General features: G+C 42.3%; 1 protein-coding gene across 1 annotated transcript in view; it reads left to right on the top strand.

Annotated features, from left to right (window-relative positions):
• The first annotated feature begins 1055 nt into the window (after positions 1-1055).
• Positions 1056-17489, top strand: part of PRKAR2A (protein kinase cAMP-dependent type II regulatory subunit alpha) — a 94395-nt gene continuing 77961 nt past the window's right edge. Inside the window, exon 1 of the mRNA XM_026500788.4 lies at positions 1056-1577. Coding sequence (XP_026356573.1) covers positions 1325-1577 — 253 coding nt within the window. The 5' untranslated portion in view covers positions 1056-1324. The remainder of the gene's footprint in view (positions 1578-17489) is intronic.

Genomic DNA, 17489 nt, shown 5'->3' with positions numbered 1-17489 from the left:
ATTACTACTGGGTAATTACCAGGTGGAGCTTAACCATCCCAAATGCCTTGGAGGTTCCCAAGCCTACAGCTCATCACTTTCTGTCTGGACCCAGCAAGGAGAGGCAGGATTCTGCCCTATGCCCACTGGGCCTTTCGTCAACACTGTGACCCAGGACAATCACCTTTTTCTATTCCCTTCGATCTGGTGTGGGTGAAGGGGGCAACTTGAGAAATAGCCTAGCCTCTCCAGTTCACCTATGCCCCCTCCCTAGGGGCAAAGGATAACAGTGCCTTGTAGTCTGCTCAGCACCACCAGTATGGACCCAGGGTGGAGTGTGGGAAGAGAAGAGGTGTGCAGAATCCTGGTGGGAGTGCTCAAGAGAAGGAAGAGACACAGGTGGTTTCTGCTCTGTTCCTTATTCCAGTTTCTCAGGGTACATGTTTGGCCTAGTGACTCTTCCAGGCTTATTTCTCTGCCTGTGGCTCCCAAATTACTATGTCACTGAAACTCCTACCATTTACCACGCCTATCCCGTTTGACGTATCACAGACCTCCTGCCAGACTTCTGAGGGCCCTATCATCATGCCACCATTCCACCCCCGGACCAGGGTGGTCCTGACTTTTTACCAACCCTTTGCTCTTGCTGTCCTCTATGTTCAGATGGCTTTTCTCAAGATTTTCCTGTAGTCGGATCTTGTCCAGGCCTCGGAGTCAGCTTGAATGTCACCCCCTAAAGTGGGCGCTCTTGCTCTCCACAGCAGCCAGAGCCACACTGAGGTTGTAATGTGTGTGCCAGGCGTGTATCTAACTCTAGGCTGTGTCCCTGGAGCCTACCAAGTGTTGGCAAACAGGAGGCTCGTAGCGAATGTTGAAACAATATGGGAAAAGTTGTCGGGACTAGGTGGGAAGCACTGACGACTCCCTTCAGCGTGTAGACCACTCATTCCCGCGATTCTAACCCGGACCGCACAAAACCGGCGGGCGGCCCAGCGGCGCACGCGCACTGGGGGCCGGCGGTCGGCGGGGGCGCGCACGCCTGCAGCCCCGTGCGTCACAACCCGGGCTTCTGCCCCGCCCGTCCCGCTTGCCCGCTTGTGGGTCCCCGCGGCGGCGGCGGCTGCCCAGTGACAGCGGCGGCGGCACCAGGCCGGCCGGAGTATCTTAGGGTCGTGCAGCCCGAAAACGCACACCCGGCCGAAGGGCGGCGCGGCGCAAGGAAGGCCAGAGCCGGGTCGCCCGTGAGGAGACCTCGCGGGTGCCGAGCGAGAGGCCGGCGTGAGGGAGCGCGGAGGCAGTGGCCGCCGGCGGCCCGGACCCGCCTGTCCTCGCGGCCGCCGCCGGCATGAGCCACATCCAGATCCCGCCGGGGCTCACGGAGCTGCTGCAGGGGTACACGGTGGAGGTGCTGCGGCAGCAGCCGCCCGACCTCGTCGACTTCGCGGTAGACTACTTCACCCGCCTGCGCGAGGCCCGCTCGCAACCCGCCAGCCCGCCTGCCGCCCCTCCTTCCGGCTCCCAGGCTCTGGAGCTCGGCCCTGGCCTGGTTGCCGACGCGAAGGCGGACACCGAGTCGGAGGACGACGAGGACCTGGATGGTAGGCGGCGGGCTGGGCCGACGTTCGCGGTGGGGGGACGAAGGGGCGGTGCAGGGGTCTCCAGCGGTCTAGAGGGGCTGCGGGGACCGACCATACTGGGCCGGGACCTTGGAGCTCTCGAGCGGAGTTTGTCGGGGTTCCCCGTGTCGGGGTTTCCCGAGCCGCGGGCGTGAGCCCCGCGTGCGCCACTTCCCAGCTGAGCTCGGGGGTTCTCCGAGCCCGGGAGCGCACGGAGTGAGTTGTCGGATTCAGCCTGGGAGAAAACGTGCGCGCCTTCAGCCCGCGTGGTGGCGCGGAGCCCACGTCGGCCTCGCCTCTGCTGGGGGACCCTTCGCCGCGTTTGGTTCCGAAGACAAGGACGTTTACAACCACCGACTCATCTTTAATAACCAGGACGGTAACTTTGTTTGGAAATCATTCATTTTGTGAAAAGTTATGGTGGAAACTTTAAGCACAGGCAAAAGTAGTGTGAGAATAGTTGAAACGAACCCCTATATGTCATCATCCACATTCAACAGTTTAAATATCTGTCACAGTCACAAATGTTTCATCTCTCCTTTTTTTCTTTGCTTTGCTGAAGTATTTTAAAGGAAATCCCAGTCAGGTTATTTCACCTCTGCATAACTGGACATGGATTTCTTAAAATAGTCTTACTATTTCTTAAAATATTTCTTAAAATATATGTAATATATATTTCAACTTCGCTAAAACGATTGGATCAAATTTGGTGAGGGTAAACGGTAACTTGTTGAGCATATAGGGTGCAGGGGAAAAAAAACGAGTAACCATTTCTATATCTGATTTAAGCAAGGTTGTCAAAAAACAGTCCCATTTTCCTTGGTTGCTTCAACATAGGCTTTGTCAATTAACAATAGAATTATCCTACTTTTCAACCGCCAAAATTTAACAAAACGATGAAAACAGAGACAAAGTTAGAGACTTAGTGTTATTAGAGCATACTGGAAAAAAACACAAAGTAGTTCTGAGTCGAATCCACATTCAGGTCCGCTAACAAGGAGTTAATCATTGGTCATTGCTGTTGGAGGTTGTAAGCTTCAGTGTTGTGGACAGCTTCCCATAGTTTATTCACCGTCAACAGTAGAAATGGTTCTCAGTGTTTCTTTGACTTTTTGCACATTCAGTTATGAGATTTTCACCTTAAGCCTAGACATCAAATTGGTATTTTCCAAATCTCTTCTACAGATTTGCTCTGTGGTCTAAGACAAGTGGTTAAACCTGTTTGATTTCAGATTCGCTTATCTTTAAAATGGGGACAGTGACAGTGATCTCCCAGGGATAAATGTGTCTCAAAAAGTTTTATTTCAGGAGTGACTGCTACATTTATTTCACTGTCATATCTATAAATCACAAATGCTTTGTGAAATTTTTGTGTACACATATTAGTATTTTAGAAATTAGTCCTAGATGAGTAAAATGGAGTTTACAGGTTTTGTGTTATATCTACATTCTTTGTCATCTTTGATATCTTCTTCAAAATTGAGTTGACTTAAATCTTTGTAACCATGTGCTTTATTTTATTGGCATGTAAATATTTGTTGTTTATGTCTCTAACGTGGCTGTGCTACGTATAATTATAGAAATCAACACAAGGTGAACTTCTATGTACAGATAATAGACTAAAAATACATTGCACACAATGAGATACCACTTCACACCCATGAGGATGGCTATTACGGAAAAAAAAATTGCAAGTGTCAGTAAGAATGTAGAGAAGTGGGAGCCTTTGTTCATTGCTGGCGGGAATGTAAAATGGTCTAGCTGCTGTAGAAAACAATTTGGTGGGTCCTCAAAAAGTTAAATATAGAATTACCGTATGATTGAGCAATTTCACAGCTATGTATATGTCCCAAAGAATTGAAAGTGGGGAGTCAAACATATAGTTACATGCCAGTGTTCACTGCAACATTATTCATGATAGCCAAAAGGTGGAAACAACCCATGTCCCATCAGCAGATGAATGGATAAATAAATTGTGGTATATACATACCATGAAATGCTATTCATCCTTTAAAAGGAATAAAATTCTAATACATGCTACAACGTGGATGAACCACAAACACATTATGCTAGTGCAATATGCCAGACACCAAAAGACAAATCCATGATTCCACTTACATGAGGTACCCGAAATAGGTAAATTCATAGAGACAGAAAGTAGGATAGAGGTTAACTGGAGCTGGTAATGGAGTGTTATTGTTTAATGGGTGTAGAGTTTCTGTTTGGGATGATAAAAAAGTTCTGAAATTGGATAGGGGTGACGGTTGCACAACACTGTGGATGTACTTAATGCCACGAGCTGTACACTTAAATGGTTAAAATGGTAAGTTTTATGTATATTTTATCACAATTTTTAAAAAGACAAGAAAAATATACATTACATATTCAGTGATTAGGAACATTAGAGTAATAAGCCCAGAATACCTAAAATAAGAACTAGGATGTGTAGAGTTGGATCTGTTTTTAGCAAGGGAGATTTTGTTTAGTATGGCTAACCACCAGTTCAGTTTGTAAAATTGTATGCTATTTGAAACACTCAAATAAGTTACTAGCTGTTATTGTTTTTTTTTTTTTTAAGATTTTATTTATTTATTTGACAGAGATAGAGACAGCCAGAGAGAGAGGGAACACAAGCAGGGGGAGTGGGAGAGGAAGAAGCAGGCTCATAGTGGAGGAGCCTGACGTGGGGCTCGATCCTGTAACGCCGGGATCACGCCCTGAGCCGAAGGCAGACGCTTAACCCCTGTGCTACCCAGGCGCCCCTGTTATTGGTTTTAGTAACAATGTTTCGATGTCAAACAGCACACCAAGTATGAAGTATGGTAATGAGTATTTAATTCTTGGGAAAGCCTGAAGACTTCAGACTTATTATTAATAAGTTACTGTAACTGCATCCTCATGAGAACAATAAATTGGCATCCAGACTTGATTCACTTCTGTACTTACTATAAAACATTTATACCTGTGGATCTCCCAGCATATATATGTATACACACACATATACATATATACATACATACATATGTGTGTGTATATATATATATATATATATATATATATATATTAATAGCTTTGTGGACTATAACTCACATACTATATAATTCACTCATTTAAATGTATAATTCAGTGGTTTTTTTATATTCACAGATATGTGCAACCATCACCACAATTTTAGAACAATCAATTTTCATCACCCCCAAAACAACCTCATACACTAGCCATCAATGCCAATTCCCCTCTAATGTGCTTTCTGTTTATAGATTTGCCTATTGTGGACATTTCATATAAATAGAATCATATAGTATATGGTCTTTTTCTCCTGGCTTCTTTGGCTTAGCATAATGTTTTCAAAGTTCATCAGTGTTGTAGCATATATTAATATGTTACTCCTTTTTGTTGCTGAGTACTATTCCATGTATGGATATACGGATTTTGTTTATCCACTCATCAGCTGATGGACATTTAGGTTGTTTTCACTTTTTAGCCATTATGAATAATGTTGCTATGAATATTCATGTGTACAGGTTTTCATGTGGATGTATGTTTTCATTTCTCTTTGGTATGTATATGTAGGAGGAGAATTGTTTGACCATGTGGTAACTCTATTTTTAACCTTTTGAGGAACTGCCAGATTGTTTTCCAAAAATGGCTGCACCATTTTACATTCTAACCGGCAGTGTATTAAGGGTTCTAGGGACGCCTAGGTGGCTCAGTTGGTTAAGCGCCTGACTCTTGATTTTAGCTCAGGTCTTGATCTCAGGGTTGTGAGTTCAGGCCCTCTGTTGGGCTCCATGCTGGGTATGGAGTCTACTTAAACAAACAAACAAAAACAAACAAAAAAACCCCTCTTAATTCTGTTCCACTGATCTGTGTATCTGTTTGTGTGCCACTACTACACCGTCTTGATTGCTATACTATAGATTTGTACTAATTTTGGAATCAGCAAGTATGAATTCTCCAGCCTTGTTCTTTCTCAAAATTGTTTTGGCTTTCGGGGTTCCTTGAATTTCCATATGAATTTTAGGATTAATTTGTCAATATCTACAAGGAGGGCAACTGGGATTTTGATAGAGATTGCATTGAATTTGTAGATTAATTTGGAGAGTATTGCCATCTTAACATTATTCGTCTGATCTATGAATATGGGATGTCTTTCCATTTGTTTAGATCTTCTTTAATTCCTAAATTAAAGAATAACAATGTTTTGTAGTTTTCAGATATAGGTTTTACACTTCTTTTGTTAAATTTATTCCTAAGTAATTCATTCCTTTTGATGCTATTGTAAATGGAATTGTTTCCTAACTTTCATTTTCAGATTGCTCATTGCAAGTGTATAGAAACTGTTAAGTTTTTAAAATATTGATCTTGTATCTTGCAACCTTGCTGAACTTATTTATTCTAGTGGTTTTTAAAGTGGATTCCTTAGGAATTTTCCCCAGCATTTTTTACTGCACAGTGTATACCACATAACATAGGAGTTGGCCCAAACAGCATTAGCAGAACTTTTTTGGAACTGCTTAATAGTAATATTCCTGCAGTTCGCATAGCTGGATCTCTCAGCAGGATTTTGACACTGTTGAACCACCCTCTCCTGAAATTCTCTCTCTCTTGGCATTTGTGTCTTCATTCCCTTGGCCCTCCATCCACCACTTGGTCTCCTCTCTGCCCTTCAAATGATGGTTCATGATCTCTAGAATTTAGTATGTTACCTTTTCAGCTTCAGTGAGCAACTGTCTTCCTGAGCTTTTTTATTGCCTTGAACCCGGACCTTCAAAGTAAAAACTATAGCTTCAAAACGTTCTCTGCTGATACACATACCTGTTTATGCTTATTTTGCCAGCTGGTCATCTCTTATTCATCTCTCAAACTCATATGCCTAAAATTGATATTGTTAGCTTATTTGTCACATTGCTGTTTCCTCCAAGTTTTTTAGCTATAAACCTAGGAATCAGTCTTTCTCTGTGTCTCTCACTCTCTTATTTTATTCTCGGGGCTCTCTCATCTTTCCTTCCCCACTGTCCCTGTCTTGGGATTGGCTTTTATTGCTTCTCAGGTGTATGCAGCTGAGCGTCTGTGGGCTTTCCACTCATCTCTCCTCCACCCCATCCATTCTCTACACTATCACTTAAATCACCCTTCTCCCTCCTACCCCTCCCTGTTTAAATTGTGGTAAAATATACATAATGTAAAATTTGCCATTTTAACCTTTTTTTTAAAGATTTTGTTTTTAAGTAATCTCTACCCAATGAAGGGCTCAAACTTTACAACCCTGAGATCAAGAGTTGCATGCTCCATCAGCTGAGCCAGCCAGGTGCCCCCCTTTTTAACCATTTTTAGTATAAATTCAGTGGCATTAAATACATTAAATACATTTACAATATAACCACTTTGCTTACTTTGCTTTTCTTTTCTTCGAATAAGCTTTATGCCCAACATGGGGCTTGAACTCATGACCCCAAGATCAAGAGTCAGTATGAATTTTGTGATCAGCTTTTCCATATCTGTAAGAAAGCCTGTTTTCTTAAATTTTTATCATCAGAGTGTTGATTGTGAAGGTATACAACTACAACTGATTTTTGTGTGTTGATCTTGTACCCTGCAACCTGTGGATTCTTCAGGGTTTTCTATATATAAGATCATGTAATCTGTGAATAGTTTTATTTGTTCCTTTTCAATCTGATTGCCTTTATTTATTTATTTATTTTAAAGATTTTATTTATTTATCTGACAGAGAGAGAGACAGTCAGCGAGTGAGGGAATACAAGCAGAGGGAGTGGGAGAGGAAGAAGCAGGCTCCCAGTGGAGGAGCCTGATGCGGGGCTCGATCCCAGAACGCCGGGATCACGCCCTGAGCCAAAGGCAGACGCTTAACAACTGAGCCACCCAGGCGCCCCTGCCTTTATTTATTTTTCTTGCTGCTGTGGCTAGGACTTCCAGTACTATGCTGAATAGAAGTGACTAAAGTGGGCATCCTTGGGGCTCGTGGGTGGCTCATTTGGTTAAGGATCTGCCTTTGGCTCAGGTCATGATCCTGGGGTCCTGGGATCCAGCCCCCTGTCAGGCTCCCTGCTCAGCAGGGAGTCTGCTTCTCCCTTTCCCTTTCCCACTCCCCCTCTCCCTGTTCATGCCCTCTCTCTCTCTCTCAAATTAATAAAAATTTTAAAAAGTATAAAGTGTGCATCCTTGTCTTCTTCCTCATCTGGGGAGAAAGTTTTCAGTCTTTTACCATTGAGTAAGATGTTAGTTGTGGGTTTTTTATAAATGCTCTTCACCATGTTGAGGAAATTCTCTTTATTTAAAAAAATTATTTATTTATTTGAGAAAGAGAGAGAGAGAGCACAAGTGGGGTGGGGAGAAGCAGACTCCCTGCTGAGCAGGGAGCCTGATCTGTGGCTTGATCCCAGAACCCTGAGATCATGACCTGAGCTGAAAGCAGATGCCTAACTGACTGAGCCACCACCCAGGTGCCCTGAGGAAATTCCCTTTAATTCCTAGTTGTTGAGTGATTTTATCATGAAAGGGTGTTGGATTTTGTCAAATGCTTTTTGTGCATCAATTGAAATGATCATGTGGCTTTGTCCCTTCATTCTTTTAATGTGGTATATTACACTGATTGATTTTTGTATGTTGAACCACCCTTGCATTCTTGGGATAAATCCCGCTCGATCATGGTATAAATTATAATCCTTTTAATGTGCTGCTGGATGTAGTTTGCTGCTTTTTGTTGTCATGATTTTTTGCTGGATTTTGTAAATCAAGTGAATATATTATATTCTATTTAATTATTCTCTTTTAGGTTGCCTCCAGTTGTTTGCTTGAATGAACTTATTTTATGTATATGGGTTGTTTTTTTTTAAACAATTGATAATTTTTTTTTCCTTAAGATTTTATTTAGTTGAGAGAAAGTGAGAGAGTGAGCAAGAGTGCACAAGCTGGGGGAACTGCAGAGGGAGAGGGAGAAGCCAGCTCCCCACTGAGCAGAGAGCCTGACCCAGGATACTGGGATCTGAAGGCAGATGCTTAGCCAACTGAGCCAGCCAGGCACCCCAACAATGGATAGTTTATGAAAGTAGTTAATTTAAGTATCTGCAGTGGTGACTTCAACCTTGATTCCTGGCTCGGTGCTGACGGAAGTAATCTGTTTAACAATCTCAGGACTGTGCAAGTTAGTGAGTTACTTGTAGATCCTTATCTGAAAAAGATCCCAAGTGTTAGTACCTTCACCACGAAGAGTAAAAAGTCTTTTTGTTGGTTTGTTTTGATGGTTTTTTTTTGCGGGGGAGGGGGAGTAGGGGCAGAGGAGGGGGGAGAGATTGAGATTGAGAGAGAGAGAGAGAGAATCTTAAGTAGGTTCTACGCCTAATGTGGAGCCCAGCATGGGGCTTGATCTCACGACCCTGAAATCATGACCTGAGCCCAAATCAAGACCTGGACGCTTAACCATCTGAGCCATCCAGGCGCCCCAAGGAGTTTTCTTTTTTCTTTCTTTTTTTTTTTTTAAAGATTTTATTTATTTATTCGACAGAGATAGAGACAGCCAGCGAGAGAGGGAACACAAACAGGGGGAGTGGGAGAGGAAGAAGCAGGCTCATAGTGGAGGAGCCCGATGTGGGGCTCGATCCCATAACACTGGGATCACGCCCTGAGCCGAAGGCAGACGCTTAACCGCTGTGCCACCCAGGCGCCCCCCCCAAGGAGTTTTCTAAGCAGTGATTCACAGAGTCTTGTTAGGCACCTGACTGGTCCTTTCATTTTGAGATTCTTTTCCTTTGCTCCTCTCATCAAGGCAGCATACACTTTCTTCAGAGATTTTATGTTCCGGCTGGTTAGGGTTAATTCTGGTTTGGTGAATCGCTACCTCTGGTTCCAGGGGTGACTTTCTGTTGTATTTAAGAGTCATGGATGCAGTTCAGCTTCCTGACAGAATTGTTCCTCAGGGAGGGCCGCTAGCAGGGAGTCAGGAGTAGGAGCCGGCACCCCAAGGTCCACTGCAGTTGTGACCACATCGACCTCAAAGAGTGCACAGCCTTTTTAACATTTTTGGCTTATTCTCCTAGAATATATTGCTAGGAATAGAACTATTTTGTCAAAATGTACTTTTCTTTGTTATTTAATAAGTACTATGTAATCATATGCTTTTCAGAAGGATTGTGCTGATCAGTATACACCGTCACCAACAACATATGTGAATACAAAATTTGTACGTTTGAAAACACAAGGTATTAAAATTCTTTAAAACGTAGTAATTTTTGGAAAAATTTTCTCAATGTTTTAATTTCGATTTTATTCATTTTAGGAAGGTTGAACCTTTATCTTCATCTCATGTCTGCTTACATTCCATGTAGGGTTGTATACTTGAGATACTTATTTTGATTGAGTTGATAAGAATTATTGACTCCTTGCTTTTGGAAGGTGAGGGAGAGAGGAAAGTCAGGGTTTACTCCTCACACTCCTCCTGGGGTGAACCTGGTATTTTTCTTGGAATACTAGAGGGATAATGCTGTTAATTAAGATACTAGATAAAGGAAAGCTGTCGTTTCTCTGCTCCCAGCACTTCTAACACTACCTGGAGTTAATGCAGACCACACAGGTTAAGGGCTCAGTCCCACAAAATGGGACCCTACTTCAGAGGCTAATCATAAGTCCCAGCCTCCTATACTTCTAACTGACCATCTGTAAATTGGGGGTTTCCACAACCCCCTCCTGGAGTTTGATAATTTGCTAGAATGGTTCACACAACTTAGGAAAGCACTTTACTTACTGTTACAATTTAATATGAAGGATACAACTCAGGAAAAACCAAATGGAAGAGATGCATAGGGCAAGGTATGTGGGAAGGGGCGCAGAGCTCCCATGCCCTCTCTGAGCGTACCACCCTCCCAGCACCTCAGTGTGTTCAATCTGGAAGCTCTGAACCCATTTATTTAGAGTTTTCTGCAGTTCTATTATGTAGGCACGGTTGATTAAATCGTTGGTAATTGGTGATGAGCTCAATTCCCAGCCCTTCTCCCCTCCCTGGAGGTCAAGGGGCTGAAAGTTCCAATCACCTGGTTGGTTCCTCTGGTAACCAGCCCCCATCCTCCTTATTAGCTTAAGCTTGGGTATGGTTGAAAGGGGCTTATTAGGAATAACAAGATACTCCTCTCAGTCACTCAGGAAATTCTAAGGGTTTTAAGGAGCTCTGTGCCAGGAACCAGTGCCAGAGACCAAAGATATATTTCTTATTATATCACAATATCATACTCAGAATTGTTAAGATTAATCTTTCTTCCTCCCCTCCCTTTCTTCCTCCACTTCCTTCCCATCTTCTTCCCTCCCTGCTCCCCGACTTTTTTTTCTTAAATTAAGGGGAAGACAGAGTTGGATCTGTTGCATCAATTTGATAGGTTTGCAGGGTGGCCAGGTAGAAATAGCCATGGTAACAACAGCCTGGAACTGGGAGGCAGGTCAAGACTGAAAGAGAGGTGTGGGGAGCCATCAGTGTGGTATGGAAGTGGATGAGGCTATCCATGTTGGAGAAAATAAGACTGTGACATGATCCTGGGGACCTCTGACATTCTGGGTTTAAAAAGTATGGGTAAATGCCAAGACTTCAGATTAGGATGGGGATGAGAGTAGTTTCTGATTGTTTTCCCCCCTCACTCTTACGTTCATCCTTTTCAAGTTCTATGAAATACTGCCTCCAATTATTTACCTCTGCTATACTAGCTTTGATTCCATATGTTTGATAAATCTTATGTTTTGCTTTCTTTTTCTCTTTTTGTAATTGAGATATAACACATAAAATTTACCCTTTTAAAGAATACAATTCAGTGGTTTTTAGTACATTCACAAAGTTGTGCAACCATCACTGCTATGTAATTCCAGAACATTTTCTTTTTTTCTATTTTGGTGCAAAATGGTGATTTTATTTAAGTATGGGGACAGGACCCATGAGCAGAAAGAGCTGCTGCCAGAACATTTTCAATACCCCCAAAAGAACCCCTGTACCCATTATTGTCACTCCTCATCCCTCTTTCTCACCCTGGCAGCCAGCAATCTATTTTCTGTCTGTACGGATTTTCTTATTTGGGACACTTCATGTACATAGAATTATATGTGTTCTTTTGCTCCTGGCTTCTTTTACTTAGCATGATGTTTTCAAGGTTTATCCATATTATAACATCTATCAGTACTTCATTCCCTTTTATGGCCAAATGCTATTCCACTATATGAATATTGCATTCTCTTTATCCATTCATCAAATTACCTATTTTGAGGTGTTTCTACTTTTTGACTGTGATGAATAATGCTATTGTGAACATTTGTGTTAAAAATTTTGTGTGAACATACTTTTCCCCCCAGTTTTTTTGAGATACTTTTGACATATAACATTCTATGACTTTAAGATATACAGTGTAATGATTTGATACATGATGTATTGTGAAATGATTACCACAGTAAGTTTGGTTAACATCCATCAATCACCTCATAATTAACTTTTTTCTTGTGATGAGAACTTTAAAGATTTACTCTTTTAGCAACTTTCAAATGTATAATTACAGTATTGTTACCTGTAGTCCCCATGATGTACATTACATACCCAAATTACATCACATAAAATTTTGTGTGAACACAAGTTTTGAAATGCTTTGAGTGTATATGTAGGAGCAAATTTGCTGGGTTGTATGACAACTCTGTGTTTAACTTTTTGAGGAACTGCCAGACTTTTACAAAGTGGCTGCACAATTTGACATTCCCATTAGGAATGTGTGAGGGTTCCAGTTTATCCACATCCTCACTAACATTTGTTATTGTCTTTTGTTGTTGTTGTTGTCATTGTCTTTTTTTAAAAAACATTTTATTGAATGAAATTCACGTATCATTAAATTCATCGTTTTATTTTATTTAAAAAATATTTAAATAATGTCTACACCCAACATGGGGCTCAAACTCACAACCCCGAGATCAAGAGTCACCCTCTCTTCTGACTGAGCCAGCCAGGCATCTCTAAAAGTCATCATTTTCAAGTGAACAATTAAGGGGTGGAGTGCCTGCGTGGCTTAGTTGGTTAAGCGTTTGCCTTAGGTCGTGATCTTGGGGTCCCGGGATAGATCCTTCCTCAGGCTCCTTGCTCAGTGGGGAGTCTGCTTCTCCCTCACCCTCTCCCTCTGTTCCTCTCCCCCCACTCATGCTTTCTCTCTCTCGAGTAAGTAAATAAATAATAAAGTGAACAATTAGTGGCATTTAATACACTGACAATATTTTATAATCACCTCTGTCTAGTTCTGAAACATTTCCATCACTCCCAAGTAAAACCCTTCACCCATTAAGCAGCTTCTCCCTATTCCCTCCCCTGCTTCCTCCCACCCCTGACAACCACCAGTCTGCACTCTGTCTCTATGGATTTGCTTATTTTGGACATTTCGTATACGTGGAGTCGTATAGTATGTGATCTTTTGTGTCTGCCCCTTACTCTCAGCTTTGTGTTTTCAAGGTTCATCTGTATTGTAGCATGTATCAATACTTCATTCTTTTTTTATTGCTGAGTAGTATTCTATCATATTACATGTATGTATGTATGATGTATATGTGTGTATATATATGCAAATATACATACACGTATATTGTGATTTGTTTTTCCATTAATCAGTTGGTGGGCATTGGGCATTTTCCACCTTTTGGCTATTGTGACTAGTGCTGCTGTTGCATACCTGTGCATTTACTTGTTTGAATACCTGTTTTCAGTTCTTTCGGTATATACCCATAAGTAGAATTGTGGGGTCATGGCAATTCTGAGCTTAGCTTTTTGAGAGGGGCCAAACTTTTTTCCACAGTGGCTTAACCATTTTACCTTCTTGCCGGTATACTCGGATTTCATTTTCTCCATGTCATTGCCCACAGTTGTCTTTTTTATTATTGCCATCCTAGTGGGTGTGAAGTGTATCTTATTATGGTTTTCATTTGCATTTCCCTAATGACTAATAATGTTTCTTGTGTTTGTCCATTTGTATATCTTCTTTGGGGAAATGTCTGTTTAGGTCCTTTGTCCATTTTAAAAACTGGGTTGTCTTTGTTGTTGAGATGTAAGAGATTTTTACATATTTCAGATACTGGTACCTTACCCAGTATGTGATTTGCAAATGTTTTTTTCCTATTTTTTGAGTTGTCCTTTTACATTCTTGGAAAATACAAGTTTTAAATTCTGATAAAGTTCAGTTTGTCTATTTTTTTTCTTTTGTTGCTGTGCTTTGAGTGTCACATACCCAGTATGCTTTTTCTGGGTCCCGACCCTAGCTCTCCTCTTGTGCTTGGACAACCACGGTAGTTTCTTATCTCAGACATCTTACTTCTCTGGTCCATTTTCCACCTAGTAGCCAGAGAGATTTTTTATTTTTATTTTTAAAGATTTTATTAATTTATTTGACAGAGAGGGAGAGAGAGAGCACAAGCAGGGGGAGTGGCAGGCTGAGGGAGTGGGAGAAGCAGGCTCCCCGCTAAGCAGGGAGCCCAATGCAGGACTCGATCCCAGGACTCTGGGATCATGACCTGAGCCGAAGGCAGACGGCTTAACTGACTGAGCCACCCATGCGCCCCTGAGAGATTTTTAAAAATGGAGATGAGATCACATCATTCTTCAATTTAAATCCCCTCATTGCAAGTGGAATGAAATCCACGTTTCTTCTGTGGTCTACACAATCCTGTAGGATTTGGTCCCTGTCTTTTTCTCTACTTCTCTCTCTAGCCCTACCTACCCCTCCTTGGTTGCTAAGCTTGTTTCTACACTAGCCTCGCTCTCTCTCCTCAAGTACTTTGTGATTGTGGCTGGCCCTTCCTGTATCTTTCTCCCCTGGCTTTGACCAGCTGGCTCTTCTTTTAGGACCCAGCTTCAGATAGGCTTTTGCAGGTGCCCTGCTTAGAGTGGGTCTCTCTGTTGAGGTTTAATGGCACCCAGGTGGTTACATTAGAGCTCTGTAAGATCTGGAATTCTCATTTGGTTTTTGTTGTTTCTCCTTCAATGGGATCGAAGCCCCTTGAGAATGGGAAGCTTTCTGTCTTATTCTTTGTCTCCAGTGCTTAGCTTACACCTGGCGCATAGTGGATACTTAAAAAGCTCTTGTTGAGTAAATGAGTGAGTGTATGACGGCGAGCTGATTTTGGAGACTGGTATCATAGAGTGTGAGAGCCCAGAGATGGGAGCTACAGAAGGGACCGGTCAGTCAGTGGTGTTGGAAGCAATGGAGAGGTCAGCAGTGGTAAGGCCAGTGTTCAAGTGGTTGCGCTGAGCTGTAATTCTCAGGATGTTGTGTGCTGGTCTCAGCCTGGTGTTAACAAGTATTGTGGTTAGACTGGCTCTTGTGCTTTTTATTATGATTGCAAGACACCCTTCAGCAATAACCATCAGGAAACTTTGAAAGAATAAAGGTTTAAGAAAAAAAAAGAATAAAGGTTTATTATTTACAGGACCTGGAAATTACACAGCACACGTGGAACTACACAGCAAGAACGTGTGGGGTGAGGGCAGAGTGCGTGAGCACAAGCCTGGGAACAAGAGCGCAGGAGCACACACAGGCCTGGGGTTCTCCTTCTATTGGAGTTGAAGGTGGGGCCTAGGGTTTGAAGGTGGGGTCTAGGGTTTGAAGGTGGGGCCTAGGGTTTGGGGGCTCTCTCTTTATTGATGAATTTAAAACATAAGAGGGGGAATTTAAAGCATGGGAAGAGAAAAGAAAAAGTGGGCGAAAGGACCATTTAGCAAAGTCAACCAAGATCTCTAAAACAAAGGAGCCTCAGTGACGGGAGGCAGCTTGGGCTCTTTATCTAATCAAGTGGCTAGCAATGTGTTTATTCAAGATAGCCCTCTTGAAGTAGCTGCCTCTTTGAAGTGAATGCCTCTTTTAATCGATGTTTAAGTCAGTCACTTGCATTTCAAAAAAAACCCCAAAACTGCTTACACTGTACTTAACACTGGATAGAGCTCCAGTGGGGTTGTGGTGGAAGAGGTCAGGTGGCATTCAGGCAGGGCTGAATGTGTGTGTGTGTGTGTGTGTGTGTGTGTGTGTGGTGTGTGTGTGAGGGAGGGTGGCTGCAGATGGTGCAGGTGAGGAATGGGGACTACATTTTGAAGAAGAAAGGACCCAGTGAAAGCTTGAAGGAGAGGTGGCAGTGAGGGAGGTTTTTGTTTTTGTTTTTGTTTTTGTTAAGATACGGTCACCCCTAGCACGTTCCTATGAGGAGGAAGAGGAGCCAGAGGAGAGGTAGCCACTGATGCAGCAAGGCCCTCAGGCTGGCTTGGTGAGAACAGGGAGAAAGTGGGGACACCTCATATTCAGAGACTGGAAGGGAGTGCTATTTACCTTCCCTGTTATTTAATTTAAAGAGTAATTTAAGGTTTTACTTCAAGGCCTTGTCTTTTACAAGTTGAATCTCAGAGGTGAATGTTTAAGCTAAGGGAAAATTATCTCTTTGAAACAGGTTATTGATTTTTCTAGCTTATCTGTCTGTTGGCTATTTTGAATGCCATAGATCCATGAGAAAGAAATAAATGCATTTAAAAAAAAAGAAACAAATGCATTTTAAAGATTTTTATAATGCAGACCTTTTTTGGGGAAGGATCCTTTTTTTTTTTTAAATCAACTTTTTGGGGTGCCTGGGTGGCTCAGTTGGTTGGGTGTCTACCTTCAGCTCAGGTCATGATCTTGGGGTCCTGGGATCAAGTCCCACATTGGGCTTCCTGCTCAATGGGGAGTCTGTGTCTCCCTTTCCTTCTCCCTCTCTCCATCTCCCCCACTTGTGTGCTCTCTCTCTTTTTCAAATAAATAAATAAAATCTTTTAAAAAAATACCAACTTCGGGCGCCTCAGTGGCTCAGTTGTTTAAGCATCTTCCTTTGGCTCAGGTCATGATCCCAGGGTCCTGGGGTCAGGTCCTGCATCGGGTTCCCTGCTCAGTGGGGAGCCTGCTTCTCCCTCTTCTCCCCACTTGTGTTCTCTCTCGCTATCTCTGTCTCTTTCTCTCAAATAAATAAATAAAAATCTTAAAATTAATGCCAACTTCTTTTTACAAAATCTTTTATCTAGAAATTAATGAAAAGGCAACTTATTGGAACCTCTTTCAAGTCTCAAAACTTCACTATCTGATGAGAGATGATGAGCTATTTCTGGATGACTTTATTTGTTGGAATTTTCCATTTGTTGCTGTTAGAAACTTCTTACTCTGTTAAAAAAAGTGAAAGAAAATAAAAGGTCACTATTATGAAAATATTTAGGAAGCAATTATGGTAACGAGGGAATCACTAACTTTTACATTTCTAGAAATAGCCAGGGGGCGCCTGGGTGGTGTAGCGGGTTAAGCGTCCAACTCTTGGTTTTGGCTGGGGTCATGATCTCAGGGTCTCAGGGTCGTGAGATCGAGCCCACACTGGCTCCATGCTCCGTGTGAGTCTGCTTGAGATTCTCTCTCCCTCTGCCCCTCCCACTTGTGCTCTCTCTTTCTCTAAAATAAAAAAAAAAAAAAAATAGAAAAAGACATAGCCAAATACTCAAAATTAACAATTAAATGATTGAATTATTCTTGGATTAGTTTTTTTAATGGAGATACTTAATTGAGAGTGCTGAAGATTGCCTGCATTTTCCCCAGTCTTCTGATTCTTACTATTCAAATTTAGATAAAGAATGATGTCCCTCAGTGATCTGCTCACACACTGATTTTATTACAGAAAAGAGCAAGACAGTCTCCAACTAGAAAAGTGAGGTACACAGTACTGTGACTCCCACACTGCTCCTCCTCTGCCTAGTCCTCCTCTTTGAGACTGACATTCATCACATCGTAATGAACGTGTCTGTGACTCTGGTGAGACTCCTGGGGCCTATATTCCTTTGTGGGAATGGGGGCTCATCAGCTTCCTGGGTGTGAGAAT

Source organism: Ursus arctos, unplaced genomic scaffold (genome assembly GCF_023065955.2).
Source record: "Ursus arctos isolate Adak ecotype North America unplaced genomic scaffold, UrsArc2.0 scaffold_14, whole genome shotgun sequence".
NCBI classification, from domain to species: Eukaryota; Metazoa; Chordata; class Mammalia; order Carnivora; family Ursidae; genus Ursus; species Ursus arctos.
This window is presented reverse-complemented; position numbering and strand designations above follow the sequence as displayed.